Raw genomic sequence first — 22,594 nt, forward strand, 5'->3', positions numbered from 1 at the left:
AAAAGATGTTTTCTTACATAATCACAATGCTGTTATTACACCTAATAATAGTAACAATAGTTTCTTAATCTCCTCTAATACCCAGGCCATATTTATCTTTAAGAAATATATATATATATGTGTATATACAGATATGTATGTGTATGTATATATGTGTATATACAGATATATATGTGTATGTATATATATGTATATGTGTTTGTATATATACACATATATACACACACATATGTATATATGTGTATACATATACTTTTTTTTTTTTTTTTTTTTTAAGGCAGAGTCTCACTGTGCCGCCCCCGCTGGAGTGCAGTGGTGTGATCTTGGCTCACTGCAACCTCTGCCTCCCGAGTTCAAGCGATTTTTGTGCCTTAGCCTCCCTAGTAGCCGGGACTACTAGCATATGCCATGAGACTGACTAAATTTTGTATATTTTGTAGGGATGATGTTTTGCCACATTGCCCAGGCTGGTCTCAAACTCCTGAGCCCCAGCAATCCTCCGGCCTTGCCTCCCAAAGTGCTGGGATTACAGGCTTGAGCCACCGCGACTGGCCATATGCCCTGTATATTTTGAAGACTTAAAGCTTAAAGTTAAATTAGGTGTAATATTTCATATTACATCATGCCTGGAATCTCCTGTAACCTGATTGTCTCAATTGTAGTGATGTTAATTAACCCTCTTTTTCAAGTAGTTATAACCCTTTGTAAGGGTTAATTTTTCTAAAGAGACTTTCCAAAGGACAAAGAGAACACAAGCTTGAACATTTTAAATTATGTCTTACAATTATTATATGTGAGTTCACTGAATCCTTTTATAAATATGATTAATTATAGAGTCTTAGTGATCTTATTTTTTCTATATCTTGAAACATTTTGCTATTTCACTATTACACATCAGCTATTCTTTGCTGTGGACTAAAATTAAAAAAAAACAAGAAACCCACGAATACTGGAATTGCGCATGGAGTGATGGTGGAAAAAAAATAATTACTCTTGTTTATTACCCTCTGTCGTTGTATTGCTTTACCCCAAGTTTTGCATTGTGGTTTTTTTTGAGGCAGAGTTTCACTCCTATGCCCAGACTGGAGTGCAATGGTGTGATCATGGCTCACTGCAGCTTTGTCTTCCTGGGCTCAGGTGATCATCCCACCTCAGCCTCTCAAGTAGTTGGGACTACAGGTGCATGTCACCATGCCCGTCTAATTTTTTAAAAATTTTATTTATTTATTTATTTATTTATAGAGATGGGTTTTGCTGCATTGCCCAGGCTGTTCTTGAACTTCTGGCCTCAAGTGATCCACCTGCTTCGGCCTCCCAAGATGTTGGGATTACAGGCATGAGCCACTGCACTCTGCCCGCACTGTGTTTTAAGAAAGTATAAACTTGCAGTCTCAATGGGGCCAAAACTTTTTTTGGGGTAGGCAAAACATATCTTAGATATTACAATGGTTTGTGACCCTCCAAAGGGTCACAGTATCTCTGTACAGTATATGAACATGTTATTTAGCAGGAAGGACTTCATAGTGCTAAATTTGTGTGATAATTTGAGACAAGAACCTGGGCCATCCCATTTTTCTAAAAAGACATGTTCTTCTGTCTTGTGGGATGATTATGTACCACAGTTTACTTGATACAGTTTCTAAGTAGATAAATGCTAAAGGCAGGTGTGCATATAATGATGACTAGAAGGAAAAGTTTATATGGAAATAAAAAATTCAGTGGATTGATTATTCTAAATGTTTGTAAATCTGAACAAGAAAATATTTTGTAAGTCTCAAGCAAAGAAGATGTCTGTCCTCTCTTTAACAAAAGTTTTAGTCATCCAATTTTTCCAAAATGTTGGATTTGATGATATAAATTCAGGAAGGGAAACCAGAATTTATGATAAGCTAGAGCCTATTAAACATGTATTTGAAATTTGGACTTAGTGTTTATAAGACGGATATGTTTCAGATTCATGATCAGCATTTAGTTTTATCTAAAAGATAATGCTCATTTGGAGTATATGTATATACCTTCAAAACCAGGAAAATACAGAGTAAAACTTCTTGAGTTTATTATCCTTAAATTCTTATCAAAATTTCTCATGTTTATTACCATCCTATTTTAAAAAATAAGATGACTTAAATATAAAAAACAAGAGGATTCTTATATTCCAGATAGTAAATAGTCATGACTGTGTTTTCATGGTATACCTGAGGATTTAGATAGATCGATGGGTTTAGATGGCACTGGCTTACTATCTGGTAAGTCATTTGATCCTTTCACTGAAGTGATATATCTGGGTGAGTCTCCACTGAAGAAATTGCAGTGGTCTTGGATCATAAAATCCCAGATTAGTGCAGATATAAAACTCTTGACTTGGCATCCCGAATTTGTCCTTTTAAAAAGACTAACATTTTCTATCTTTGAAAAGCCAACCAAAAAATAATCAAACCAAACCCTATTATTCTACTGTTCTACTGAGAGTTTTAGAGAGGTCAGATTGTGAGCTGGTTCAAATCTGTAAGCTTGCAGTACTTCGTTTCTTTTGATTGAGACAGTAATAGGGTGTGTGTGTTTGTGGGTGTATAAAATGAAAATGATAGTTCTGGCAGTAACTTACAACTTGACCTTAAGGTTTTAGGACCTTCCTTTGGGTAATTCTTAGAGTATGACTGAATCTGAAGAGAGATCTACAGGTTTATTATTTGTTTTTTCGCACATGTGATGAGTGTCATCCATTGGCAAAAATTTAGGTCAAAAATAGAAGTGACGTAATTCTACATTTTGATGTTAAGTTCCTTGTTGGGGTTATCCTCTATTTCTTTGATCCCAATGTTATTTTTGTGTTTACAGTACCAGTGTCCTTTAGACAGGGAGCCTAAGGTCTGTTATCAGGTCTCTCTTGTCTTCTGAAGCCTTTACTCATTCAGAATTGAACATACTCTCCACCCTGCCCTGCAATACATCTTCCACCACTCTCCTCCAAATTAATTGTTCAAACCAAACTATGAAATGTTATTTGACCTTTTACTAGCTTGGTCAGTGAATACATTTTTTCCTGAATATTCATATCCAACTGGAAAGTAGCTGTGAACCTTCTTCTGGTTTGTTAGCCTTTATTATTAGAAAATAAGACTGAAATAAATAAATAGAAATGTGTATGTATAACATTTTTCTTAAGAATATAGGTATATGGGCTGGGTATGGTGGCTCACACCTGTAATCCCAGCACTTTGGGAGGCCTAGGTGGGCGAATCACCTGAGGTCAGGAGTTTGAGACCAGCCTGGCCAACATGGTGAAACCCCGTCTCTACTAAAAATACAAAAATTAGCCAGGTGTGGTGGTGGGCACCTGTAATCCCAGCTACTTGGGTGCTGAGGCAGGAGAACTGGTTGAACCTGGGAGGTGGAGGTTGTGGTGAGCCAAGATCGTGCCATTGTACTCCAGCCTGGGTGACAGAGCGAGACAATGTCTACAAAAAAAAAAAAAAAAAAAAAAAAAATATAATATAATATATACATACTATATATAACACACACACACACACACACACACATATATGTATATGTATGAAATATGATAAGTGTGGTGAGAGGGACAAAGGAGCACCTATAAATCTCCCTAATTTTGGATAGCTCAAGGTCTTTTTTTAAAAATTACTGTTTTTCATTATCTGAATAGATATATAATAAAAGGGCCCATCAGGGCCCAGTGGCAGGAATTCTAGTTTTTGTAGAATAAAGCAATAAGGATTGATGACCTAATAATAGAAAGATCCGAATTTACTTTCTGGAAATAATGGGCTTTGAAGTTGGAGCAAAACTGAACTTCTTTTATTATCTAGGTTAAATTTAAGGAAAAGAGGCAAGGTTTCAGACCAGCAGAGGGCTACACCTGCAGTAAGAGATGGAGTATTGCTTGCCTTTAATTTCGGCCTTGACAGCATTAGCCTGAGGAGCCATGTTCATCTTAGCCCTACAGATATCACACTATAGTTAATAACTTGCTTCCTAATACAATATAGAGACATTCTATAGCTAATTTTCTTGCCAGTGCTGACACTGTTACCATCATTGCTATATTACATATTCTTTCAGACATTGAGAAAAATGGTTCTAACATTTTTTAAAAAGTGAAAGGGGTGAACAGCCCTTTTAACTTCAATGCTATTATAAGGCTAAAAAATGCCAACATGTGCTATCATTAGGTTGGAAGCATTAGTATTTAGACAGGGAAGGAGAAAGAACTAAAGAGAAAGATAAAGGGAATGGATAGGGTACCTGGAAGAGTTTTCATCGGGAGAAAAAAGAAGGTAATAGGGTGTTTAAGAGCCATCAGGAATTATTTTTAGATGTTATGCTCTGGAACCTAAGCCTGTGTTTGCCTAGAAAATGTAGAATAAAAAAATTGTAATTTTCTGATTATTGGTAATGCAATTTAATAATTTAGTTCCTTTAATTATTGGCATTGCTTTTAAAGATACTAATTATAAAACGTTCTTTGAATGAACTACTTTATATTTTATTGGTAATTAAAACCAAAGACTTACTTTAGATAGGTATTAATTCTATAAAATATCCTTTCTAAAGATATTTTTGGTGAACCAAAATGAAACATAAAAGTAAATGAATTAATTTATAAGAAATCAAGAATATATAACAGACAACGGCTTGCATTTCTGTTAAGGTTTAGTGTGAGGTCAGAGGTCAAGGTACTAATAAGAGTGTTTGGGATGTCTGCTGCCATGAAACAAAATGGAAACTTGATTGATAGCTAGAGGGTTGAAGGGAGAGAGTGTGGTGGAGAAAGCAAAGGTCAGGGAGCCATTTCCCTTCTCTGCATGTATAATGATCAACTCTCTCCAAAACAAAATGTAGATGATATTGATCAATATGGCATATGTTGTGCACATTTCTATGAGTATTGTGAAATGTCGTTATATATGAAGTTGTAATAAATGTTTTAGTATTTTGAAAGCTGAAATGGAATACTTCACAAAAAATGGTGGTAGTTTTGAAGCCAGCTTTAAACTAACTATAGTGTACCTTATTTAATCATGTGATTAAATGTGTACTATTAATAGTTTGAAAAAATAATTTGAAAAAACAGTTTGGATGAAATTTTAACAAATCCTTATTTGTTTTCTTTTAACTTTTCTTTTAAAATTCTCTTTAAAATAGGTCTGGTTTGCATGAAGTCTAGTAGTTCAGTTGTGGAATTGGTTATGCTACTGTGTTCTCAGGTGAGTGGCAAGAATAAATGTTGAATTAAAAGTAGATTCTCATATGAATTTATTTTCATGGGGATTTTATATTTGCATTACTGAAATTTTGCTATAATACAATTGTGAGTTTGCTGTTTTAAAATAATTTTAGTTGGATTGCTTCTTATTTTGATACTTGCAGATAAGTTTGAAGCAAGTATGAGAGGAAGTGAGAAAAGTTTTTAGAGTCACTTTAAAAGTGTCCAGATCAAATGATCATGATAATTTCTTTGCTGTATGTATTAAGGTTATAAAAACAGATTTATTTCTATATCTTGTGGAGTGCCATGCTGACTCCACTGGGAATCATGGGTTTACTTCCCTTTTGTGCAGAGGTTATAAAATGAGCGATAAATGATTTTGAATCCTTGTCATTGGTAATTATTTTTGACATGCACAGTAGATTTGGGAAAACATTAACAAAAAAGTGGCAGCTATCATAATAAGATGTAGAAAATAAATTTCTAAAAGCAAAATTACTTTCAGTGTTCCAAAACCTTGTACCTCATGTGGTAAAGTTTAATGATTTAAAAAAAAACTTATGTAAAAATCATATATCCTGCGAGGTTTTCTTTTCTGTTTTGCAATTAAACAGATTAATGTTTTTATTGAGAGTTTTCTTTGTAGTCTTTTAAAGTGATATCTTGCTGGTAGTAAATCCCCCCACTTAAAACTTTAAAATAGCCTTTTTTAATAGGAAAGGTATTGGTCTAGAGGTCAAGGGTTTTGACCCATTTCAAAACCTTTGACCTTCATTTACAACACTCATGGTTTACTTGCCTAACGAATAAGGATAATGCAAAATTAATGTTTCTTTGCATCGATTTATTTGTTTTAGTGCCTATATGCCAAATTTATTTAGACTGTGCTGATGGACATTTCATGAATATAAATTAAAGAATCATAGAAGGTGTGAAAAATCAATACTATGCATTGTCAATAAGGTGCAATAAGAACAATTACTTCTAGAGATTACACCTAATGGATTTTTGTAATGAACTTGTGAGGAGTAGTTACTTAGTAGGCTTATTATTCTTAGATTTAGTGAGAATCATGTTTCTATAATCATCTCATTTAGAAAACTCCATTTCTTCAAAAGCTGACTAGATAAAATTTCTCATTAAGTCATCTGATTAGAAATAATTGTTTCTTTCTTGGATAGAACTTGCCATATAGCATTCTTATGTCTACATGAAATTGCCCACACTTTAAAAGAGCACTCACTTTTGGTTTTGGATGTTTCCTTACAAGAATATAAATTTATTGTTCATAGTGATATAATTGTTTCATAGGTGAATTTTGACAGTGAAGTTTTACTTTCTAGTTTAGAATAATTGAATGTATTTTTGGGACATGGAAGCTATTTCCAATATAGTATATTTCATATTTTAATGTCAGGAGCTGCAAAGATAAAGAATGACATGTTTTAATACACCTATTTATCATGTATGTCACAGTACTGTTTAATACTAATACAATCAAATGAGTTATGAAGATCATGTAGTAGAGTAAGTTTCAAAAGTCAGAAATTGTCAAGGTTTTTGTGTGAATAAAATACATTATTGGGTATTTGAAGTCCTTAACATTTTTTGTGAGTTCTTCAAAAGTTCCATGGCATCTCTACAAGATGTAGCACAGTGTGAAAATGATGTGAAAATGAAGCTAGAATTAGCTCCAGATGTATACAGATTGTTCCGGGGTGATAATTACATTTTTCACTTTGAATTTTCCTAATTCAAAGAGGTCAACTTGGCAATCACAAAAGTGATTTATTTTGTTAAGAAGTGAACTGTCTTTTTCTACATGAAAGCTTAAGAGATATGAAATTGAATTTCAAGTCGACATTTTACAGATCCTGGGTGGGGATGGCTTGAGTTTGATTGATAATTTTTTTTGGTCTGAGATAGGGTGGGAAGCAAAAGCTACCATCTTGCTAAAATTTTAATTAATTTTTTAAGAGGAGATGGAGAGGATTGAGTGCCAAAGATCGAAAGATCAGGTCAAAACTACTTTTAATCACATAAATAATGGGATATGCTTATGAACTTAACATCTGCAAATTTGATTTAGAACTTTACAAATTAGTTGGTGTTAATTTCATGACAATCAGCCATGCTCTGATTATTTTTCTTGAATCCATTCAAAACTTATATTCTTTTGTGTTATTTTAATAGGGTGTTTAACTACATTTTATTGTAAAAGAGAATTTAGAGCCTAAATTTAAGAAATGAGGAAACGATCACATTTGGTTAGCTGACAATAAAACCAAACAGATCACTATATATTTTTTTCAACTTAGATTGTAGTTTTCAATGTCCACTCATTCACCAGTAGTTGATTAGGCACCATTTCATATTTTAGTCTATCGAAATGTTAATATTGTTTAGGCAAAATGTTATTAATTAGAGTTGGAAACCTCTCATAATACTGAGCATTATATTTTTGAGTATAATTAATATATGAGGTTTGTAAAATTAGATTTATTCATCTGTTGAATCCCATGTAAAGTAATTCAAGAATGACTGAAGTTCCAAATATCAATTTAAATCCTCTTTATTTCTTAAAATAAAACTGCTTATATTCTTCAGGAAACTATGTTCTCTGATGCTGACACACAAAATTGAACAAGTTCTCAACTGTGTTTCAGGTGGTTTTTCACAAGCATGCAACTTATTTGTGTGCCAAATTTGTTGTATATGTGTATAAACCTGTTTTAAATATATATGAATTTAAAGAAAATGTTAAATAAGTGTTTCAAGTAATATTACTCCAGCATTATATAAAGTGTTTGTGTCTTGTTCATTTGACATTAATATCATTTTTGAAAGACTTGACGTTGCGTTCAAGGCCACTTTATAAAAGCGTTGCGTTGCTTGTCCTAATTCAGTCTGACATACATTCCAATAACACTACCTCCCTTCTTGGGTTTAAAGCTAAATTTATGACTGTGCATTGTGAAGTGCATCATTTAAAAATGGTTTCAACCCAAAACATCTAATAAATAAATAATGTGTATGGCTACTCAGTAGTAGACTTTGTAGACTAGAAATCATTCCATCGGATACTCAGCAGTCCACTATCGGAGAGGGCTGTCAGATAAATCTTGTGGTAGCTGCATTCATGTCCTGTAAATCACATATTATTGTCTGAGCCTTCTGCCAGGTCATCTATTCTTTTCCCATTTATCAGAAATGCATACAGTATATAGAAAAACTAGAAGCACCATATAGTCTGGACTGGCATCCTGTCTGAGTAATTAATTAGCAGCAAAGGTTAATTTAAAATTCTATTTTAGTCTGATTATTCTTTAAAAAATTTTTCAACAAAATATGTAGATTGTTGCTGTTTTGGGAAATATTTTCTTTACATGAAGGTAATGATGTGAGGTTTGGTCATTTTGACTTGTGTTTCTTTCTGTACCTCTGAATTATTTTAAAATTATAATTTTATAATAAGAATGAGATAGTTCTTTTCTTATGATTATTTTATGTCAGTTTTATGTTTGAAATTTTTTTCCTTGATCTTTCGTAAAATGTTTCTTTATTTTTTGTTCTTCTATACTTTTCTCTAATCCCAAGTTTCTTCTCCATTTTGAGTGTATTTTTTCTGAATATATGATATTAATATTCTTTTTTATAGTTATGATGATTTTGTAGATGAATATTTTCAGTATGAGAAGATTATTAAAACACTTCTCTTCCATCACCCCCAAAAAACGCAAACCAGCTCTATCCATGGCACGAAAGGGTCCTTTACCGTTAGGCCTCTCTTAATGCCTGTACCTCATTTCTTACCATTTATTCTCAAGCCATGCTGAACTATTTAAAGATACCCAAATATGCCATTGTATTTCTGTGTCTTGGTACATGCTTTTTCTTTCCCTAAACTGCCCCTCTTTCTAACTTGGTGACTTTTGTTAGCTGTTGCTTGTCATTCAGCGCTCAGCTTAATTATCTCATTCTCTGAGGATCATATCTATAGCTGATATCTTTTTGTCTTAATTTTAGCACCCATTATAGAATTTACCACAAATTGTAAGTATAAATATGCTAATTGGTTTACTTGTTTATTGTTAGTATACCTCTTTGTTTTCTAGACTCTTATGAATCTAACAGTTATTTACGCCTTGTCCATTAATGTATTTCTGGTACCTAGCACATTATGGCTTAGTGAATATTTATGGAAAAAATGAATCAGTTAGCTAGCTCCTAGATAAATTACAGTTTCTTCTGGAAAGTTTTCCTTTAATCCTCTCTTACCTACAACTGTATGCCTAAATGAGGTATTGTGCAGAACACTTACCCATACTATCTTAATTTCATTCTATATTTAAGTTGCCTGTTGTTTTCCTTTCTCTTCTATGTAGACTGCAAATTTCTTGAAGACAAGCACTGTGTTTTTTTTTTTCTGTTGTATCCCCAGTGTCCAGTATAGTACTGTTCAACCATATAAATGTTTATATATTTGTATAATTGATAAATCAGTGGTAACATGGATCATAAGTCACCATATTTTGGACTTTGCCTTTTGGTCTTTTTCATTAGGAAATATCCCCTTACTTTCCTATGTTAATTAGTTGTCATATTAAATCTTCATTTTCATTAAGACAACTAATTTTATCATTACCAAATAGTGTAGTTGTGTTCATTTATGAGCGGGGCCTTTGGTGTTTCATTTTCTTTTGACTTAATCAAATTCACCTCATTTTTTTTTTTTTTAAAGACAGGGTCTTGCTCTGTTGCCCAGGCTGGAGTTCAGTTGTGCAGTCATGGTCCAGTGCGTTCGACCTCCCAGGCCTGCTTCAGCCTCCCAAGTAGCTGGGACTACAGGCACATGCCAGTACACATGGCTGATTTTTTTATTTTTTTGTAGAGATAGGGTCTCCTTATGTTTGTCAGCCCGGACCTCTTTCTTTTTTTTTTGTTTGACACGGAGTTTCGCTCTTGTCGGAGTGCAATGGCATGGTCTTGGCTCACTGCAACCTCCGCCTCCTGGGTTCAAACTATTTTCCTGCCTCAGTCACCTGAGTAGTTGGGATTACAGATGCCTGCCACCATGCCTGGCTAATTTTGTATTTTTAATAGAGATGGGGTTTTACCATGTTGGTCAGGCTGGTCTTGGACTCCTGACCTCAGGTGATTCGCCTGCCTTGGCCTCCCAAAGTGCTGGGATCACAGGCATGAGCCACTGTGCCCGGCCCTAAGCCTCGACCTCTTTTTTAAAAAAACACTTTAGCCCAGGTGGGAGGATTGCTTGAGGCCAGGAGTTCAATACCAGCCTGGGCAACATAGCAAGACCCTATCTCTACCAAAAAGAAAAACATTTAACCGAACTTGGTAGCATGTACCTGTAGACCTAGCTACCCTGGATGCTGAAGTAGGAGGATCGCTTGAGCCCAAAGGTTCGAGGTTGTAGTGAGCTAGGATCGCATTGGTGTACTGCAGTCTGGGTGACAGAGGAAGACCCCGTCTCAAAAAAAAAAAAAAAAAAAAAAAGCAAAATCAAAAACCTCAACTTTATTGAGGTATAATTTATATACAGTAAATACCTACACATTTTAAGTGTATTGTTCAGTGAATTTTGACATATACCCAACCATTTTGATCCTTAAATTTCCCTGTGCCTCTTTTCGATCAGTCCCCACCTCTGTCACCTCAAGTTGCCAGTGATTTGATTTCTGTTACTGTGAATTAGTTTTACTTACTGCTGAACTTAATATAAATAGAAATTTATTTATTGTAAGTGGAGTGCTTAGCTATTCATAGTGTGCTGTGTTTAGGGTACACTTCAACCTTTTTTTTTGTTTTGTTTTGTTTTTAAACTAAAATTTACCATCTGGTATTAAGAAAATGATGTATTTATTTCAAAGAAATAATTGAGCTAATGAAATAAAGGATCATTTTTTTGCCAACCAAAAAATAGGAATTTTGCCTATGAGTTGCTTAATCAAAATAGAAATAAGCCTTTTTAATTTCATTATGCATTTCTTTCACCTATAAGAAAATCCTATGATATGAAGTTTTGTATAGCAGTTTGATGAGGCCATTATTCTGTACATTTAGAATTTTCAGTTTTATGGTCAATCAGGTTCAGTTCAAATGCTGTCTTTTCTACAGAGCTTTGTGTGAATATATCTGCCTTGCCCAAGCCCTTTACTTTATGTCTGCTTGTGGTATTATTTATTCATTTCTTTAGCAAACATGTATCATATGCTTTTAAGACAAGCATCTTCTTTTAAGGAAACAATCATCTATTATTCTTTAAGCAGTAGAAGAGACAATTAGTGAGAGAGACAAATAATTGTAATATAAGATAATAATTTTAAACAGACATTAACAATTTTCCTTGGTTGGAATTGTGGTAGCCATGTGCTTGTTTGATCAACTCTGTCTGACTTTTTCAATACAGCAAATTCCACAGTGAGTACCTTGTGATGATAATAGTAGATATTCTGCCCAGTATGGTGGTTTGCAACTGTAATCCCCGCTAGTGGGGCTGAAGCATAGAATTGCTTGAGGCCAGGAGTTTGAGATCAGCCTGGGCAACAACGTGAGCAGACCCAGTCTCAGAAGAAATTGTTCTGTGAAAAAAGTATACAGTGTTAAATAAGTTTGGCAAATGTTGGTTTCAATACATTTCAATTTCAATTTCAAAAGGAATTTTAATTCATTCTTGATGTGTTTGTAACTTATCCTTAGAATGTAGTTATAAAAATTAGTGGATATAAATTGATTGTCCCTGAGCTTTGTTATTGTTACTACCTATGACCTTTTGATTGCGGATGGAATGAGAATCAATAGGGTAGGCTTCTAATACACTCATATCGTTTTGCTTTAGAGCTGCTGTGAATGCTTTGTTTTTATAATGTACAAAGCAGCCAAGAGAGTAGGTATTCTTTGCTGAAATGCTCAGAGTTCATTTCATGTGCAGTAAAAGCAGTTGACCTTAAAAGAAGGAACTGTAGACTTGTAAGGATTGGATAGGAAGTCTATGGTAGTTGGAGAGGTTAAGTGAAGATTCAGGCTGTATAAATTGTTCATGAAAAAGTTAGATGCATTAACAATTCTAAAGTATTTAAAATCAGCTCAATAACTGTACTTTATGCTGATATGGCAAACATTTATGTTTTATTGATTGAAAATTTTATAACATAACTTTCTATTATAAGGTAGAAACATTTGTCTTGAAGCAATAGCAAAAACGTTAATACAAAATAAATCGGAGTAAAGTACTTTATTTTTCTTTTCAAAAATAAGATAGGTTGATGGGTTGGTGAGCATTAATTGATCTTTATTTGAGTTTCCATAATATTGATTTAAAGTGCTGTTACAACCAAAGAAAAACATAATTTAACTTTAGTTTCAGGATTTGACCTGAAATACAGGCGTCCTATGGATTCACCAGCACACTAGGATTTAGAAAACACAACCTTTGAGGTAAATTTTGTGGAACTGGCAGTACACCCTGTGGCTTGGCAGTCTAGTCAGAAGGATGATACCATGCTGACTCTATAACTAGATCTTTGAACATTATTCTCAAGGGTGGTAAGTGAAAAACAAAGTAATATCAACTGGCACTTAATTCTGCAAGTTCCCTGCTGATTGGGGTATTCAGTGAAATGGAACTCTTCCTGACAGGAAGTCAGCCTATGAGTGTGGAGACATCTGAAAATAAAATGTGTTTTAATTGGCCACCCTACTGCTTTACAACTAGTCTTTTAAATTTGGGATTAAGAAGAGAGTTAGGAAAAGGGAGAAATACACAAATGAGAATATTCTGAGCATAACATTTTTCTTTGGTTTTAATGTAATTAAGAATACAGCTCAGGTCTCTGTTTCTCAGCTATCATTGCTAGTTTTACTTAGTACTTTTTTTTCTATTCCAATCAATCTACTGAAGTTAAGGAATTACAGAAAGGCTAGGTTAAAAGTGTCAATTTTGAGATTGCCTTTGTTTAATACCAAACTCTCTGATAACTTTTAGAAGTTTTAGCTATATTCTCATACTATATAGTTTTTCATAAATAGTATATATTTTAATGGATTTTAGTCAGAGTAGTCGGAGTTAATATTAGGCATTCCAGCTTCTCAGGATCCAGATTTAAATTTTGCTGTATGTTTATGGTATTTGCGGTGTTTAGCTTAGTGCTGTGATAAAATTGTTATTTAGTACTTTACATACCTTGACATACATAATAGGACATAGTATAATTTAGGAGGGAACAAATATTATATGAGTAATTGCACAAACATTCCATCTATTGTACATTTTTTAGTCAGCCTGTTTTTTTTTCAAACTGTTATTTTATAACCTGAAAATTTAGAAGGATATATACAGTTTTAGCAAAATCTGAGGCTTGAACTTTGATTTAGGCCTGAATGAAAGAATCGGAATCTTGATGCAATTTATTTGCTTTTCTAGTACTGAATTCCTCAGCTGTTTGAGGTGGACTATGTACAGTAGGTGACTCTTGTTTCTGTCATGGGTCATCAATGGAAGAAGGAAAAAGATGCCTTAGGTGGGTTTTTAAGAAAAGGCTGAGGCCAGGAAAATACTGTGATGATAGATTTTGAATATATATGTATATATTTTTTGAGACAGAGTCTCACTCTGTCGCCTAGGCTGGAGTGCAGTGGTGCGATCTCGGCTCACTGCAATCTCTGCCTCCTAGGTTCAAATGATTCTCCTACCTCAGCCTTCTGAGTAGCTGGGATTACAGGCCACCACCAGGAGTCTTGAACTCCTGACCTCAAGTGATTTGCCTGCCTCTTAGATTTTGAATTTTAATAAACGTCTGGCTCATTTTGGTATTTTAGTGGAGATGGGGTTTCACCGTGTTGGCCAGACTGGTCTCGAACTCTTGATCTCAGGTGATCCACCGGCCTCAGCCTCCCAATGTGCTGGGATTACAGGTGTGAGCCACTGTGCCTGACCTATATTTTGAATTTTCGTTTTGTTTTTTTGTTGTTGTTGTTGGTTTTTTTTTTTTTTTTTTGAGATGAAGTCTCACTCTGTCGCCCAGGCTGGAGTGCAGTGGCATGATCTCTGCTCACTGCAACCTCTGCCTCCCAGGTTCAAGCGATTCTCCGACCTCAGCTTCCCAAGTAGGTGGGATTAACAGACACCTGCCTTCATGCCCGGCTAATTTTTGTATTTTTGTAGAAATGGGGTTTCACCATGTTGGCCAGGATGGTCTTGAACTCCTGACCTCAGGTGATTTGCCTGCCTCTTAGTTTTTGAATTTTAATAATCGTTTTTTATTCTATTACTTATTAACTTTGTAACCTTGGCAAATTACTTTCCTTTCTTGAGTCTCACTTTCTTATTAAGTGAAATGGGTATATTAAGTTCTTATTAGCTCCAGGCATGGTGGCTCATGCCTATAATACCAGCACTTTGGGAGGTGGAGGTGGATGGATCACCTGAGGCCAGGAGTTTGAGACCAGCCTGGCCAACATGGCGAAACCCTATCTCCACTAAAAATATAAAAAAAACCCTCAAAAAACAAAAAACAAAAACGCCAGGTGTGGTGGTGTGTGCCTGTAGTCCCAGCTACTTGGGAGGCTGAGGCATAAGAATTGCTTGAACCTGAGAGACAGAGGTTACAGTGAGCCAAGACTGTGCCACTGAGCTCCAGCCTGGGTGACAGAATGAGACTGTGTCTCAAAACACCACCACCACCAACAAAAAGATTTAATCAGACACTGTTGGTGGGAATCTAAATTAGTACAACCACTATGTAGAATGGTTTGGAGGTTCCTCAAAAAACTGAAAATAGAGCTACCATATGATCCAGCAATCTGACTGCTTGGTATATATCCAAAAGAAAGGAGATCAGCATATTGAAGAGATATTTGCGCTTCCGTGTTTGTTGCAGCACTGTTCACAATAGGCAAAATTTGGAAGCAACAATTTAACTCAGAGAGAGTAGAGAAGGATGGTTACCAGAGGCTGGGAAAGGTAGTGGGAGGATGGAGGAGAGGTGGGGATGGCTAATGGTATAAAGAAAATAGTAGTATTTGATAGCACAAGAGAGTGACTATAGTCAATAATAATTCAATTGTATATTTTTCCAACAATGAAAAGAGTATAATTAGATTGTTTGTAACACAAAGGATAAATGCTTGAGGGGATGGATACCCATTTTACAGGATGTGATTATTAAGCATCGCATGCTGTATCAAAACATCTCATGTACCCCATAAATATATACTTCTGTGTACCCAGAAAGATTAAAAAGAAAAAAACAAAATATTGAGATAGAAGATGCTAGGAAGTTTTTAGCTAGTAAAAGGTGGTAAACAAAATTAAACGTAACATATCCTTTGTTATATATTTAATGTTTAAATTAATACTTCTATATCTCACGTGTTAAAAATTACATTCTTACAATGCACATTTAATTCTAAAACTACTTTCTCAAAACAATTTTAAAAAAGGATCTTATTAGGCAGTGCATGTAAAACTATGCAGTACTGTTTACAGAGCAAAGTAGGTTGTGAATTAAAGTTACTGAATTCTGAATCAGTGTTCCTTTTTTTGTTTTTTTTTTTTTTGAGACGGAGTCTCACTGTGTCACCCAGGCTGGAGTGCAATGGCGTGATCTTGGCTCACTGCAACCTCTGCCTCCTGGGTTCAAGTGATCCTCCCGCCTCAGCCTCCCCAGTAGCTGGGATTACAGGCATCCATCATCATGCCCGGCTACTTTTTTTATTTTTGTAAAGACAGGGTTTCACCATGTTGGCCAGGCTGGTCTCGAACTCCCTACCTTAGGTGATCCGCCCACTTTGACCTCCCAAAGTGCTGGGATTACAGGTGTAAGCCACTGCACCTGGCCGAATCTGAGTATTTTTTAACAGCACACAAAATCCTCTTCATTTATTCAGTATTTCCAATGTAATTACCCAAAAAGTTCTTCTTGCCTGCTGCCCAGGTAGAGCCAATTTATGAATCCTGAGGAATTGCAACAGGGAAAAAGTTTAATACACACAGAGCTGGCTAAATGGAAGACTGTGGAGTTTTATTAGTACTCAAATTAGCCTCCCTAAAAATTTGGAGACTAGGGTTTTTTAAACATAATTTTTTTGGTCAGGATGCAGCTGATAGTTTGGGGATAAAATCATAGGAGGGTGGAAAACAGTCCTCTTTTGCTGAGTCCACTTCTGGGCGAGGGCCACAGGACCCTTGGGTCATGAATCTTGAGTCTGACTGGAGTGATCTGGTCATCAGAAATACAAAAGTCTAGACCAGGCGCGGTGGCTCACGCCTGTAACCCCAGCACTTTGGGAGGCTGAGCTGGGTGGATCATCTGCGGTCAGGAGTTTGAGACCAGTCTGGACAACATGGCAAAACCCCGTCTGTACTAAAAATGCAAAAATTAGCCGGGAATGGTGGCGGACACCTGTAGTCCCAGCTACTTGGGAGACTGAGGCAGGAGAATAGCTTGAACCTGGGAGGTGGAAGTGGAACTGAGATCATGCCATTGCACTTCAGCCCGGGCGAATCCATCTCAAAAAAAAAAAAAAAAAAGCACAAGTCTGAAAAGACATCTCAAAAGGTGGCCAATCTTAGGGTCTGCAACATTGATGTTATTTACGGGAGTAATTAGGGAAGTTGCAAATCTTGTGATCTATGGAACAATGGCTGATAACTATGTCTACATCTTAGCAGAATTCAGGCACTTCTCATCCTCCTAGCCTGGTGGAGCTAGAAGAGGTCTCATAGATTAGCAATTTTTGGTCTTCATTTCCATGTAGACAAGGCTAATGGATAACATTCACTTTTTTGATAGGCTCCCAAAAATGATTCCGTGGTTTTTCTGTGCTAGCCATTAATGGCTGCTCTTTCTGGGAAACTCAACAAAGTGTACCAAAATACAGGTAACACTGATGTCGTTACAGGGATTACTACTCTAATTATTTTTAAGTGCCCCTTTTGTCACCTTTAGTACTTTTTATTTATACTATGTTACTTTCAGCGTATATCCTGTTTTACCATAGTTGAGAAATATTACTTTTATAGCGGTTACTCTAGTTCAGTGATAATCCACCTTTTTTTCTGGTCAAGTACATTATTATCATTAATAGTTGCTCATTATGATGATTCCTGAGTCCTAATAGAATTTGAAACCTCCTTTGCAAAATTATAACTAAGGAAATTATGACAGTGAAAGATATAAGACCTACCCAACTCCATCTTGCTTCTAACCTCCAAACTGTCCTTGTGCATTCGTAGGCGTAGGCTGAGCTAGCCTTGGCAAGGAATTTCATTTATAGTTTAAATAGTAGCCCTTCCCAAACGCTAGACTGTTCTTGTAAAATGAATGAAAGGCCACCATCCACCAAGTTAGGATGAGAGGGGCTGGAATTCTAAATATTACTAGACATTTTTCCAGAGGTCCTAAGATTAGGAACTTCTCCAATTACTCTTGAAAAAACATCACTATTGTGAACTTATGATTGACCTTTAAGATGTCTTTTCAGGTTTTTGCATTTCTGACAACCAGACGGCCCCACCTGGACTTGCCAACCAGTTCTGTCCGCACGTCCCTGCCCCCAACTAACTCAGCATAAGAAGGCAACTTTGACTCCCTATGATTTCATCCCCGATCCAAACAATCAGCACTCCTGACTGGCCCCCTCTCCACCAAATTACCCTGAAAATGAACCCCAGTTTTGGGGATACTGACTTGAGTGACAATAAAACTCTAATCTCACGCCCAGCAGGCTCTGCGTGAATGATTCTTTCTCTATTGCAATTTCCCTGTCTCGATAAATCGGCCCTGTCTAGGCAGCGGGCAAGGTGAACCCATTGGGCGGTTACAAATTGGGGAGAAATAAAAGATAATATCATTTTCAAAAGCCCTCTGTAAAGAATCAGATTCTGGCTGAGAGTGTAGATCTTACATGTTCTCACTGATACAGCTCCGATGAGTGGAGGAATGCCAGGGTTCTTGGTCCTCATGCCAGTTTAGATAAAACGACACTGACACATGTGGAGGGGTTTTAAGGAGCAGAGACTTTAATAGGCAAGATAGAAGGAGGAAAGAAAGAAGGAAGAAGCTCCCCTGTACAGAGACAGAGGGAGCGGGGCTCCAAAGCCGAGAGAGGGAACCCCAAGTGCAGTGGATACCAGTCAGGTATATGTAGAGGCTGGAGGAGGTGGTGTCTGATTTGCATAGAGCTCAGGGGATTGGTTTGACCAGGCATGTCATTTATGTAGCTCGAAAAAGCTGGGCCTCCCACCTTAGCTTTTTTAATATGCAATTGCAGGGCACCATGATGTTCTACACACATGGGGATATGTGGGGGCAGCTGTGTTGCTAGGAACATGTGGGGCAAGGGCAGGAAGGCAGCGATAATCACCAAGTTTGGGTGGACCCAGTTTCAAATGGCCTAAATTTGCATATCAAAGTTGCCATCAGGCTCAAAGAACCAGGGCTTTTACAAAAAACGTTTCTGGAGTAGCTGTAAAAACCAAGACTTCCCGAGAACCCCTTTTCCTCTCTGCCTAAAATAATTTCTTAATAACTCCTACAACATCACCACAAATTGATAAGTATATGAGATGATAGTTATGTTAATTAGCTTGATTTAATTATTTTACGATGTATACACGTATCAAATCACCTTGTATATTGAAATATGTACAATTTCTTTTTGTCAGTTATACCTTAATAGAACTTGGGCCGAGAGTGGGAATAAAATAATTAGATTCTGGTTCACAATTTATTCCTGAATTAGTGAAATGCCCTTTTTCCTTTCTCCTGATTTTATCTCTGAGTACATACTAACAAATTTACTTTCCTAGTAGAGTGTCTGTATATTTTCTTTCCAGGAGAAGCTGTAGTTGTTTACTGTTTTGTCAAATTCAAACTTCTCTGCCTTATTTTCAAGGCCTCTTAATAGCTGTTTTATTTTTGTTTATACTTATTTTCATGCTGCCTTATAAATTCATGCCTTATAAAAAAATTCATATATGAGACATATGTGTTAAGCATATCACCCTATCTTCTAGGTAGTTAACCAGAAAACCCAAACTGCGTAACCCTAAATCTGTTCCCCACATTCTCCTGACACTGTCTCTTTCACAGTGGGCTTTTATCGATAGTGAGTGTCAAACTGTTTACCAAGGTCCTGAATACTGGATACACAGTGCATTCTTTTTTGTAGCAATTGTTTATTTCTGCAAATTCTTCATTTAGAAGCTCAGATTATAATTAGGCATTTAATTGTGAAACATCAGCAGTACTGCCTTGTTTGCTGGCTGGCTTGTCAGGTTATTCTTGTTGCAGTGTATCAGATACTACAAAATTGAAGTTAAATTTAATTTTGGTTTCTTTTTATTTCTTTTTCTGAGAAAAGCTTACCCATTTCTTTACTTGAGAACACTTATAAAGTTGCTTGATCTTTCAGACTTGTCTTGTGTTTCCATCCATTGGAAAGATACACTATTATCCTGTAATTGTGAAGCACTACTAATTCGTGAGATCAGGATTCTACTTGTTAATATTGTAAGTTAGAAAGGGAAAAAGGAAGTTGGTCAAGGGCAGTGAGAAAGTAAAATAATGAGGGAGAACTTTGTAAGAAACTTTCTGTTGCTTAACCTGTCTCCTTAGCAACTCTGAACTGCTGCCTTATATATTCTGGCACTAGGCAGTTAGATTGTTCGCTGTAATATCAGCTTGTCACCAGTAGCTCAGCTGCCCACCTTTCAGTTTATTGTAGCCCGATAGGCTTTATACTTAGCAAATCAAGCTGAATTTCTGACACTGAAAACAAAACCAGTCACAATGCAGTCATTATTAGAACCAACACTTGGAGCATAAGGTGCCTTGATTTGCTTACATTTTTTTTTTCCAGTTCTTGCCACATGGCACTAAATTAAAAAAAAAAAAAGTTTTTGTTTCCTTTGCATATTTTGAATTTGCACTTGCTGGTAAGGTTTGCTTTTCTTCTGCTTGCTGTTTCTGTTCTCATTTGGTTTCTTCAGCGTGATCGACTAAGACATGGCTCCCCAACAGATATCCATGACAAATCCCTGGAACCTGTGAATGTTAATTTATTTGGGAAAAAAGTCTTTCCAGATCTTATTAAGATAAAGATTTTGAGATGAAAAGATAGTTTTGGTTTATTTGGGTAGGCCCTAAATGTTATCGTGTGTATCATTATTAGAGATCGTTAGTGGGAGGCTACAGACAGAGAAATGGAGGACAAGGCAATGTAAAAATAGAGCAGAGAGACCCGGATTTCTTTGGACACAAGCCAAGGTATGCCGACAGCCACCAGAAGCTGGAAGAAGCAAGGAACAGAGTCTCCCCTGGAGTCTCCAGAAGGAGAAGGGCTCTACTGATACTTTTATTTTGGCTCAGTAAAACTGATTTCAGACTTCTGGCTTTCAGAATTTGTAGTATTTTAAGTCACCAAGTTTGTGGCAATTTGTTATAGCAGCTACAGGAAACTAATATATCCAGTAATGCTTTGAAAGTCTCTGAGTGTTCTTAATGAAGTGCTTCTCCCTCTTTCACTAACAGTGTTATGATTTAACAAGCAAGGCCAGGTGCGGTGGCTCACTCCTGAAATCCCAGCACTTTGGGAGGCTGAGGTGGGAGGATCGCTTGAGTCCAGGAGTTTGAGACCAGCCTGGGCAACACGGTAAAACCCTGTTTCTACAAAACATGCAAAAATTAGCTGGGCACGGTGGCATGCACCTGCAGTCCTAGCTACTGGGATGCTGAGATGAGAGGATCGCTTGAACCTGGGAGGTCAAGGGTGCAGTGAAGTTGTGATAGTGCCACTGCGTTTCTGTGAGTGACAGAACAAGATCCTGTCTCAAAAAAACTAAAAAAAACAAACGAAAAAAACAAGTATTCAAATGTTTGTTGTATGGAAAATGGAATTAGGCACTGTTGAGGACTTAAAGAAGGTAGAGGTCCCTACTTTTAAAGTAGGAGGGTTGAGGAGACAGATTTGTGATGATTTTAACAAAAAAAGGTACAAAATAAATTAATTTTGTATTGATTTCTAATGGAGATGAAATTAATAGGAATAAAATACCACTAGAGAGATGCACTGTTGATTGTTTATCAGTTCTGTTTTATTTGTGGGGCAAAACCAAGTTATCAAGTATTTCATCATTTATTATTTCAGTTGTGTTGTAGATCAAACAGTGGTTTAAATCAGGCGTCCCCAACTCCTAGCCCAAAGTACCAGTCTGTGGACTGTTAGGAACCAGGCCGCACAGCAGGAGGTGAGCGGTGGGTGAGCCAGCCAAGCTTCATCTGTATTCATAGCTGCTCCCTATCACTGACATTTCTGCCTGAGCTCTGCCTCCTGTAAGATCAGCAGTGGCATTAAAATCTCATAGGAGCATGAACCCTGTTGTGAACTGCGCATGCGACTGATCTAAGTTGTGTGCTCCTTATGAGAATCTAATGCCTGATAATCTGTTACTGTCTTCCATCACCCCCAGATGGGACTGTCTAGTTGCAGGAAAACAAGCTGAGTGCTCCCACTGATTCTACATTATGGTTCACTGTATAATTATTTTGCTACATATTACAATGTAGTAATAATAAAAATAAAATGCACAATAAATGTAATATGCTTGAATCATCCTGAAACCATTCCCCACCCCTCACCCCTTGTCTATGGAAAATTGTCTTCCATGAAACTGGTCCCTGGTGCCAAAAAGGTTGGCAACTGCTGGCCTACATCATGATGTTTATGCATAATATGTATTAGGACTTTGTATTATACTTGGCATGCACATATACACACATATATATATGCATATATATATAGAGTTGGTATCAGCTATTGTCTCATTGAGAACATTGACAGATATTTGAAAAGAGTTACTGAGTCATTCTGGATTGAAAGGTCATATTTCTGTATACCTGGAAAGTCATTAAGCATACCATGACTGGCTTTAGGTTGTGACTCTTGACAACCATGAGAAGTTACTGTAACATAAAGTGTATGTGTGTTAGCTAATATATGTTTAAATTCAGAGACCAAAGCTTTATAGGTAGATGTATTATGAGGTTTGGAAAATTTAAATTCTGTAGATATCACCATTTCGTAGCATAAACATAAGATACCTTATTTGCTGCTACTGAATGCTAAAATGAATGCTGTGTTATTTTACAGTTATTTATGTTTTATTTGGAGTTAAACTTTGAGCACTGAAATTAAAATCTCATTTTTATATTAGCCATAAAAACTTATTCCATGAATACATAGTGCCAGTTTATAGTGGTTGTTGTTCAGAGTAGAAGGCCCCAAATAGTTAAACAGCAGGAAAGTTTTCTGCTTTTACTTAAAAACTGCTGTTTTCTATATGGC

The 22,594-nt window shown here is 36.2% G+C and overlaps 1 protein-coding gene across 1 annotated transcript in view; it reads left to right on the forward strand.

Annotated features, from left to right (window-relative positions):
• The window catches only part of LRBA (LPS responsive beige-like anchor protein), a 621,489-nt gene that overhangs the window by 219,941 nt on the left and 378,954 nt on the right, over positions 1-22,594 (forward strand). The window contains exon 34 of the mRNA XM_017871033.1: positions 5,167-5,228. Coding sequence (XP_017726522.1) covers positions 5,167-5,228 — 62 coding nt within the window. The remainder of the gene's footprint in view (positions 1-5,166; positions 5,229-22,594) is intronic.

Source organism: Rhinopithecus bieti, unplaced genomic scaffold (assembly GCF_001698545.2).
Source record: "Rhinopithecus bieti isolate Rb0 unplaced genomic scaffold, ASM169854v2 scaffold_3878, whole genome shotgun sequence".
Lineage (NCBI taxonomy): Eukaryota > Metazoa > Chordata > Mammalia > Primates > Cercopithecidae > Rhinopithecus > Rhinopithecus bieti.